Source organism: Suncus etruscus, chromosome 16 (assembly GCF_024139225.1).
Source record: "Suncus etruscus isolate mSunEtr1 chromosome 16, mSunEtr1.pri.cur, whole genome shotgun sequence".
Classification (NCBI taxonomy): Eukaryota; Metazoa; Chordata; class Mammalia; order Eulipotyphla; family Soricidae; genus Suncus; species Suncus etruscus.
Genome location: NC_064863.1, coordinates 66,697,017 through 66,707,319, shown reverse-complemented (window position 1 = coordinate 66,707,319; position 10,303 = coordinate 66,697,017). Strand labels below are relative to the sequence as shown.

Sequence of the window (10,303 nt, the reverse complement as noted above, 5' to 3'; positions counted from 1 at the left end):
TTGGAGCATGAGGCTCCCACTACACCTGACACCCTCTAATGTTTATGTTCAGAGAAGTCTATGAAAAAATTGTGATATGTATAAGACAAGAATATGGAAAAGGCTAATTGTTTTGAGAATGATGTTTGCACAGTCTAACCTATGACTCTTTTTACAGCCACGTCTATCCTCAGCAGCAGTGATGCCTAAGAATTAGAATGTTTCCTCACCACCTTACTTACTGCTAAAGACATTTTTTTCTTTTTTTATTTCCCCAATGTTTACTGTGCTTATGCATATTAACAGCCACTCTGAGGATTTATTTTACATATGGTGGTAATAGAACAAAATTTATGTAGACCTTCTCAAAAAATACTTTTAAATAATACCCAAAATGAAGGCATTTTCCCAATTTTCTCTTTCTTTTCATCATGCTCTTTGACATATAAAAGCCTACCTGGATCTCACTCGATCCTTCTTCTCCTGTTGAATTTGTACTAAAAGAATAAAAGGAGTTTTGGTTTGTCTTGGTGCACTAAGTGGATCTACGAGGCAAGAAGTCAACCACTCCAAGGTTCTCTCCTAACTGGCTTGGTTTATTAATTCTTCACAGCTATCTTCTTCAGACCTGGGGTTGGAAATATGGTATGTGGGGTGATTCCACATCCCTGGAACACAGCCAGGTGTCAGGAACACAGTCACTCTTTTGTAGAGTCAGGAATAGCACCTAAACATTAAAGGTGTGACTCATCCTCACCAGATAAAATAAATAATAGAAATGAAAAAAGTACAAAACTGTAGCCTGTGCTCACTTCAGCAGCACATATACAAAATTGTAGCCTGGGGGCTTAAATTATGTGTCTACCAAGTGTTAATCTACAAATTCAAATCTGAACGCTGCCTTCTTGTGCTGAGACAACCCTTGTTAAGGGTCCCCAGGACAAAAGGGTCCTGAAGTGAACCTCAGTGATTTAAGGAGCATCCAGGAGACTTGAGTTTAATCCTGGGAGTGGGACAGTTTAATTAATCTGTGGTGCCATATATACAGAAAGGCAATTCAGATTGTTGTACAGTCTGGAGTCCCAGTAAGTAAAATACAAATATTTAATAAGAGTAAAATGAAAAGATAATAAAAATTAATTAATAAGAATAATAACTAAATAAAATAGGAAAACCTTGTTTCTAGTAGCCCCTTTCCTGTTCCAGTGTGGTCTTTTGTTCTGTTTGTCTAATTCCTTCTGCTAATTGTCTTTACCTTAAGGAGAAGGTGAGGAAGTCCTTGAATCCCTTTTCATATTTTACAAAACAGATCCTCACTGTGAAAGAGCTTTTGAAAAAACCTAACTTTTGCCCGTCTGATGATTCTAGAAAATGCTCTGTTGTTGACTTTGGCAAAACTGAAGTGCTCTGTTTTCTGTTTGCAGGCTGTCTTCATTTTAAGAAGTTGAACATTTTCTAAATAAAGAACTGAATTTTGCAGCCTCCCTTAAGCTATTCTTTTTTTTTGTGTGTGTGTGTGTGTGGTTTTTGGGTCACACCCGGCAGTGCTCAGTGGTTATTCCTGGCTCCAGGCTCAGAAATTGCTCCTGGCAGGCACGGGGGACCATATGGGGCGCCGGGATTCCAACGGATGACCTCCTGCATGAAAGGCAAACGCCTTATCTCCATGCTATCTCTCCGCCCCCCTTAAGCTATTCTTTTCCCAAGATTTATGTGACATCTAAGCAGCAGTGTTATGCTAAAATAAGATTGTTTCAACATAGGCGGTAGGGTCAGGACTATCAGGTAGGGTGCTTGCCTTGCACATGGCAATCAGGTTCCATTCCTGGTATTCCATATGGTCCCTCTGAGGATAGAACCAGGAAAATGTCCTGAGTACCACCGGGTGTGACCCCAAAATCAAAATAATAATAAAAACATAGACAGTCTCCTCACTTTTTTTTTTAAAGTCCTTGTTCGGGTGACTAATTTAAGATATTTTGATTTAAGGTATTTTGTTACTGTTCCAGAATAGACTGTATTGGGGAGAGGAGTCTGATAATGGACATTTCATGAATTTTCCCCTTAAAAAGCTCCATTTTTGTACACTTGCCCAGTTTCTCATGGACTTAAAAAATGTGAACCAACTCTTAGTTATCACTCAAGTAAGTTGGTAGCATGCTGCCAAGGAATTCTATCTCTAGAGATGATTGTCTTAATCCCTGGTTTGTGAAGAAATTAGTGATTCAAATGTTTTTCTTCTCCCCGTGGTTCAGTTTTGCACTTACATTAATAATATTTATAATGTCGCTTCTCATTCGCAACCAAATTAAATGTTACCAATCCACAGAGGCTTCCCTAATACTTCTAACCTTCTTCTCTACAGTCTCTCACACCATTACTCTTTAACACTACCCTCTTTTTTTTCTACATAGCATTCAACACAGCACCTAAGTATTATCGTGTGTTTATTAAGTGCCTTTATCCACTAAACTATAAATTTTGAGAGCAAAGGACTTGTCACTGCTTCACTGTCATATTCCTTGGACTTATCATTAGCATTGGATTGACTAAATAAGAAAATTAACTAAAACTTCCTGATACTTTCATGTTAGATGCTTTTGATCTGAGTCATTTTATTAGATAGGTCTACATTGTTTTCTAGCTCTCTGTAAACAGAATACAACTGATATGCATTTTTTTCTTTTTAAAAATAATTTTTCTAGCGCTGGAGAGACAGCATGGAGGTAAGGTGTTTACCTTGCATGCAGAAGGATGGTGGTTCGAATCGCGGCATCCCAAATGGTCCCCCGAGCCTGCCAGGAGCAATTTATGAGCATAGAGCTAGGAATAACCCCTGAACGCTGCCGGGTGTGGCCCTAAAACCAAAAATAAATAAAAAAAAATATTTTTCCTTGGGGCCAGAGCAATGGCGCAGCAGTAGGACATTTGCCTTGCAAGCGGCTGACCTAAGGCTGACCTAGGACTAACTGTGTTTCGATCTCCCGGCATCTCATATGGTCCCCCAAGCCTGGAGCGATATCTGAGGGCATGGCCAGGAGTAACCCCTGTGCATCACTTACCTCTTTTATACATGCTCAATATAGACATTTTTTTTTTTTTTTTTGGTTCTTGGGCCACACCTGGTAACGCTCAGGGGTTACTCCTGGCTAAGCGCTCAAAAAACGCTCCTAGCTTGGGGGACCATATGGGACGCAGGGGGAATCAAACCTCTCCATCCTAGGTTAGTGTGTGCAAGGCAGACGCCTTATGCTTGCACCACTGCTCCTGTCCCAATGTAGACATTTTTTCTTTTCTTTTCAATATGAGCAAATTTCAGGTACACTGGTTTTGGGACTGATACCACCAAGGCTCTTTGGAGCGAGTACAGGCAACCCCCCCCCCCATATCTTCCTTCTTCCAGTCGAGTACATGCCCCTAAAAATCACAGTATCAGGGCCAGGCGGTGGCGCTAAAGGTAAGGTGCCTGCCTTGCCTGCGCTAGCCTTGGACGGACCGCAGTTCGATCCCCTGGTGTCCCATATGGTCCCCCAAGCCAGGAGCAACTTCTGAGCACATAGCCAGGAGTAACCCCTGAGCGTTACCGGGTGTGGCCCAAAAAAAAAAAAAATCACAGTATCAGTAATAGTACTTTGACTTTCTGAACAACTTCATTTGTTTGATGCAAACATCCTTATAGGAACACACTAATTTAGCAGATTAGACATCTAACAACAAGAGCTTACTAAATCTTCTGCATCCTTCTGCCATTGTATTAATGACTTTTTGGAGACACAATGATTTTCACAAATATGAGAATAACTTTTCTTTCTCTTCTCTGTAAACAAATGTATTACGGTCAACTATGTGAAGTTGCAACCACCACTCCTGCTAACTCATTCTATGTGGCTCTTCTTCTCACAATCCCCCCGGCCAAATGTGGAATGCTGCATGCTACCAATTGAGCTCCAGAAGAATGCCCAGCTCAAGAACACTACCTGATCCCTTATTGCAACTGAAAAAGGAAGTCAACCCGCCTCCACCAACCTTGGCGGGTGTCCCTTCCTTAAGGAAGTCATCACTACCTCGGCCCCACCAATAACTCGTTTTACCTTGGCGGATGTCCCGCCCTTAAGGAAGTCGTCACTGCCCCTTTTCCCTCCCCCTTCTTAGGGTATATAAGAACGAACTTAGGGGCAGCGCCACCTTCCTGCCCGATCTGCAGCCACCCCGCTATCGGCCCGCAGCTCGGCTGGCGCCCAGGACCACCCCCGCGCCCCACTGCCTCCGCTTTTGGCTTTCCCAGCCCCGAGGCCTACGTGGCTGTTTTTTGTTGGTTTTTTTTTTCTCGGGCTACGCCTGGATTGGTGCTCCAAGTGATCATAAAGAGCAGTGACTGATGATAATTAAAGGCCATGGATGAAGATGGACTTGAATTGCAGCCTCAAGATCCAAACTCATTTTTTGATACAGGAGCCGATGCAACACACATGGATGATGATCAGATTGTTGTGGAAGTGCAAGAGACTGTTTTTATCTCAGCTTTTGTGGATTCAGATATAACTGTGCATAACTTTGCTCCTGATGACCCAGATTCAGTTGTGATCCAAGATGTTATTGAGGACGTTGTGATAGAAGATGTTCAATGCCCAGATATCATGGAAGAAGCGGATGTATCTGAAACCGTCATCATTCCTGAGCAAGTGCTGGACTCAGATGTAACTGAAGAAGTTTCTTTAGCACATTGCACGGTCCCAGATGATGTTTTAGCTTCCGATATTACGTCGGCATCAATGTCTATACCAGAACACGTCTTGACAAGTGAATCTATTCACGTGTCTGATGTTGGGCACGTGGAGCATGTGGTTCATGATAGTGTAGTGGAAGCAGAAATTGTCACTGATCCCTTGACAAGTGATGTAGTTTCAGAAGAAGTGTTGGTAGCAGATTGTGCCTCTGAAGCCGTCATAGATGCCAATGGGATCCCAGTGGACCAACAAGACGATGACAAAAGCAACTGTGAAGACTATCTTATGATTTCCTTGGATGATGCTGGCAAAATAGAACATGACGGTTCTTCTGAAATGACTATGGACACAGAGTCAGAAATTGATCCTTGTAAAGTAGATGGCACTTGCCCTGAAGTCATCAAGGTATACATTTTTAAAGCTGACCCTGGAGAGGATGACTTAGGTGGTACCGTGGACATAGTGGAGAGTGAACCTGAGAATGATCACGGAGTTGAGTTGCTTGATCAGAATAACAGTATTCGTGTACCAAGAGAAAAGATGGTTTATATGACTGTTAATGACTCTCAGCAAGAAGATGAAGATTTAAATGTTGCTGAAATCGCAGATGAGGTGTATATGGAAGTGATCGTAGGTGAAGAAGATGCGACTGCAGCTGCTGCTGCCGCCGCCGCACATGAACAGCAAATAGATGACAACGAAATCAAAACTTTCATGCCAATTGCATGGGCAGCAGCTTATGGTAATAATACTGATGGAATTGAAAACCGGAATGGCACTGCAAGTGCCCTCTTGCACATAGATGAGTCTGCTGGGCTTGGCAGACTGGCTAAACAAAAACCAAAGAAAAGGAGAAGACCTGATTCCAGGCAGTACCAAACAGCAATAATTATTGGCCCTGATGGACATCCCTTGACTGTCTATCCTTGTATGATCTGTGGGAAAAAGTTTAAGTCGAGAGGTTTTCTGAAGAGACACATGAAAAACCATCCTGAACACCTTGCTAAGAAGAAGTACCGTTGTACTGACTGCGATTACACTACCAACAAGAAGATAAGTTTACATAACCACCTGGAGAGCCACAAACTAACCAGCAAGGCAGAAAAGGCTATTGAATGCGATGAGTGTGGGAAGCATTTCTCTCACGCTGGCGCTTTGTTTACTCACAAAATGGTGCATAAGGAAAAAGGAGCCAACAAAATGCACAAGTGTAAATTCTGTGACTATGAAACAGCTGAACAAGGGTTACTGAATCGCCACCTTTTGGCAGTCCACAGCAAGAACTTTCCTCATATCTGTGTTGAATGCGGTAAAGGTTTCCGTCACCCTTCAGAGCTCAAAAAGCACATGCGAATCCATACTGGAGAGAAGCCATACCAGTGCCAGTACTGCGAGTATAGGTCTGCAGACTCTTCTAACTTGAAAACGCATGTCAAAACTAAGCATAGTAAAGAAATGCCGTTCAAGTGTGACATTTGTCTTCTGACTTTCTCAGATACCAAAGAGGTGCAGCAACATGCTCTTATCCATCAAGAAAGCAAAACACATCAGTGTTTGCACTGTGACCACAAGAGTTCAAACTCAAGCGATTTAAAACGACACATAATTTCAGTTCACACCAAGGACTACCCTCATAAGTGTGACATGTGTGATAAAGGCTTTCATAGGCCTTCAGAACTCAAGAAACACGTAGCTGCCCACAAGGGTAAAAAAATGCATCAGTGTAGACATTGTGACTTTAAGATTGCCGATCCTTTTGTTCTAAGTCGCCATATTCTATCTGTTCACACAAAAGATCTGCTGTTTAGGTGTAAGAGATGTAGAAAGGGATTTAGGCAGCAGAATGAGCTTAAAAAGCATATGAAAACACACAGTGGCAGGAAAGTGTACCAGTGTGAGTACTGCGAGTATAGCACTACAGATGCCTCCGGCTTTAAACGACATGTTATTTCTATTCATACAAAGGACTATCCCCACCGCTGTGAGTACTGCAAGAAAGGGTTCCGAAGACCATCCGAGAAGAACCAGCACATCATGCGACATCATAAAGAAGTTGGCCTGCCCTAATGCCATACTTCTACAGACGTTTGTAGAGATTGGCCTTGAAACTAAATCATTTTAAAGCCAGTCTTGTTCACATACAATACTGTATATTGATTTATGCTGTGTACAAATAGAATTATTACTTCTAGTTGACTTTTTTTTTTTACATTTTGTTCAGTAGTGTGTTCTGAATTCTATTCAGTTTGTTTAATAAATGGGGGAAAGCAGAAACAAGCAAGTTGCTTTTAATGAATTATCCCTGGTTCTATATTGGATTTTCCTATCTTAGAAATTTTATATTTATTTAAGTATTTATCTTGCTTACCTTGACGGTACTCTTCTAAGGCCTTTTAACTTAAGGTAACATTAGATTGGTAACTTGGAAAGCATTCATGTGGACTTGTTTATTTTTTCCATAAATTTCTCACAATAAAATTGTCAGAGACACTAATATTAATAGGAGGTTTTACTATAGGGTTTAATATCTTAACATGGAAGTCATTTACTTGTCTAGCTCAATATTTTAGACAACGTGACAATGAAAGTTTCTATTTGAGCTTTTGCGTCCCTGGCATCACTGAGTAAGAAACAGTGGCTGGGTTCGTGTTTACTTTTCATTTTGTTTAGCAGACAAAATGTACTTTTGGGGGGGAATTTCTTTAAAGTATTTACATCTTTGTCAGCATAGCAATGTTTTAGAGAAATTTATTGAAAATTTTTGCTTGGGCCTGTTGTAATTTGATTATTCTGTATATGTGCTGCTTTGTCTTGGAATGGTTGTGTGCTAAAATGAGAATAAACTGAAGACTGCATTTTGGAATCTAATAGAGATAATTTGTGGCTCATAGGATCTTTTGCAACTTTATATATGTAAATGTACCCTGAATTATCTATATGCACATATATATAACATGTATCTGTGTGTATTGCTTATTTTACATATTTATACACACAACCCCAAGTAGTAGTTGTTTAAAATCTATAATGAAAGTATTAAATTTACAATAACATGAAAGATGCAGGGATGCATGTGAGAGCATTTTATAAGTCATGCTCTTCAGAAAGACTACTCAGGTGATGACTTAGAAGGAAAATAAGGACACTAGTATTTTTTTTTGTTTGTTTTGTTTTGTTTTTGGGCCACACCCGGTGACGCTCAGGGGTTACTCCTGGCTATGCGCTCAGAAGTCGCTCCTGGCTTGGGGGACCATATGGGACACCGGGGGATCGAACCGCGGTCCGTCCAAGGCTAGCGCAGGCAAGGCAGGCACCTTACCTCTTGCACCACCGCCCGGCCCCGACACTAGTATTTTTAAAGAGGAAAGGTATTTTAAGTATCTTTGGTAATTGAAAAAATAGAGGTTATGATGTTTCTAGATAGATTGTTTTCATACAACTTCAGCTCCATGCCTTTATATTTTTCTGAACAGTTAATGAGAATCCAGACAATTAATTCCCTCTGTTCTCTCTGAGAAGTCCATGAGGGAACAACTTGTGTCACCAAGTGAGGTGGACTGAGGAAGCAGCAGCTCCCTGTACCAGAAGATCGGGTGCTAAATTGGCGAGTTCAGCCTGACGTTATTTCTTAGTTAACTGCCAGCAAACTTTGAAGAAAATCAATTTTCGAGTTGGCTTTGATTAAGAAGATAAAGGTGTGTTTTAAGTGCATGAGGAAAATCTGAGGCCTTATTTGGAACATCACGAAGTCTTTCACAGTTTTGTTTTGAGAGCCGATATTTTGAACAGGTGATTATGATCATAAAGTGATCATAAAGTGAAGTGAGTTAATTAGAACACATTGGTTGGATTGTGGTACGGAGAATTATTGCGAACAGAAAGTTTTGCGGGTCGCTTGAATTGGCTCTGGCACGTTGTTGGAGAGTAGGACTCTTCCCACTTGATAGCTACCTTACCACTTACTACTCATGGTGCTCCGTCCCTTTTGTGCAGTTTGGTTTGTATCTTTCTTGGTTCCTTTAATACTTGTATTTAGAGTGATCGGTTAGACATCTCAATAATAGGTGTTTGGCAAGCCTCTAAAGTGCTAAATTGATTTGTTCTAGTTCTAAATCGTGCTTTCTGGCTGGTATGAACTCCAACCTGAGAGTCAGTCCAAGCCGAGTCACAGTTCCTGGTGGGAACTCCTGACCTCCTTGGCTCCCAGCACATTTTTATCTTTTAATTTATTACTGTGTGATTCATTGCCCTCCAGTCCTATTCTTGAAAGCTCTGTCTGTTTTTTTTGTGAGAACCCTTCAAATCTTTCTAAATTTTTTCCAGAAATAATGTAAAAAAAAAAAAACAAGTTAGCTAAAAGTGAACGTTACTTTAAATGTTCTAAATGTCCTGTAAAATTGATATAGAAAGTATAAATAATTGGACATTCAATTATATTTTTAAATAAACTGAAAGATAAAGAACACAACACTTTACACACTTTATATTTCTCTTGCATAATCTGGAATCATACACAGTTTTTTTTCTTTATAAAGCACAATATTGAAACCTTTAAATGGTATTTAAGGGTTTGTTCAAGTGAATATGATAAAATTGTATCTGTCTGTATAAAGAGAAAAATTAAATTGTAGTCACTGTTATAAACTGACATGTTACAACCTAGTTTTAATTAAAACAATTTTGATTAGCAAAGCTAAAAAAGGATATTTCAGTTAAATGTTTTAAAGAGGTACAGATTTTTACAAGGACATAATATAAGTTATTGTTCTGTAGAAATACCCTATTAAATATTGTATGTCCCACCCTCTGTAAACTTTGTAAAAAAAAAAAGGCAAAATACATAAAAAGAAAATCATATAGGGATGTGTGACATTATTGTAATTGTGTACTTGAGAATAACGTGCAAAAATAAAATCAGAATATTTTCCTGTTATGAAAAAAAAAAAAAGAACGAACTTAGACCGCCACGTGGTCTTTGTCCCTGTCCTATTCTGGGCACACATTGACCCTGGCAATTCCGGTCAGTAATAAAGCACTTACTGGAGCATTTGCTGGGGCCTCAGCCTCTTCATTTCTCTGCGTCAGGCAGCTAGATTAGGACGCCCGGACCTTTCACAACAAACCATTTCTCAAACTCAGTAAGACCATGATATGGGATGAAAAGGTACCTTGGATCTCATTCCCCCAAGAATATCTCAAAAGACTTAAAAGGGATATCTATATTTTCTCTGTATGTTTAATACCTCAAGAGTTATACCTCTTAGTGTGTTTATTTCCAAATGTAAAGGTAGCCTCCTCAATTCATTTAAAACAGTTTTATTATTAATTTGTTTTTATTTGTTTATTTATATTTATTTTATTTGTTTTATTTATTTTGCTTGTTTTGGTTCTGCTTAGTACAAAATTCTAGGAGAAAAAGTCTAGCTCAGGTCAAAACCAGAACACAAAGAATGTATAGCCTATCATTCTTACCCGTAAAAGCACCAGCAATATAATATGACACCATTCCCTTTTGCATAGGCATACTAAATAAGGAGAAATCTTATGTTTAGTAACAAGATCTTATCTACTATGGATGCACTTTATAATACAGGGTT

The 10,303-nt window shown here is 39.8% G+C and overlaps 1 protein-coding gene across 1 annotated transcript; it reads left to right on the top strand.

Annotated features, from left to right (window-relative positions):
* Positions 1-4,368: 4,368 nt before the first annotated feature.
* LOC126032591 (zinc finger X-chromosomal protein-like) lies at positions 4,369-6,992 on the top strand. Its single transcript, XM_049790246.1, has one exon. The coding sequence runs from the start codon at positions 4,374-4,376 to the stop codon at positions 6,771-6,773; it is 2,400 nt and encodes a 799-aa protein (XP_049646203.1). The 5' UTR covers positions 4,369-4,373; the 3' UTR covers positions 6,774-6,992.
* The last annotated feature ends 3,311 nt before the right edge of the window (positions 6,993-10,303 follow it).

Excerpts from the sequence above, each read along its gene's own strand:
- LOC126032591 (XM_049790246.1), top strand. The coding sequence starts at position 4,374 with ATGGATGAAGATGGACTTGAATTGCAGCCTCAAGATCCAAACTCATTT.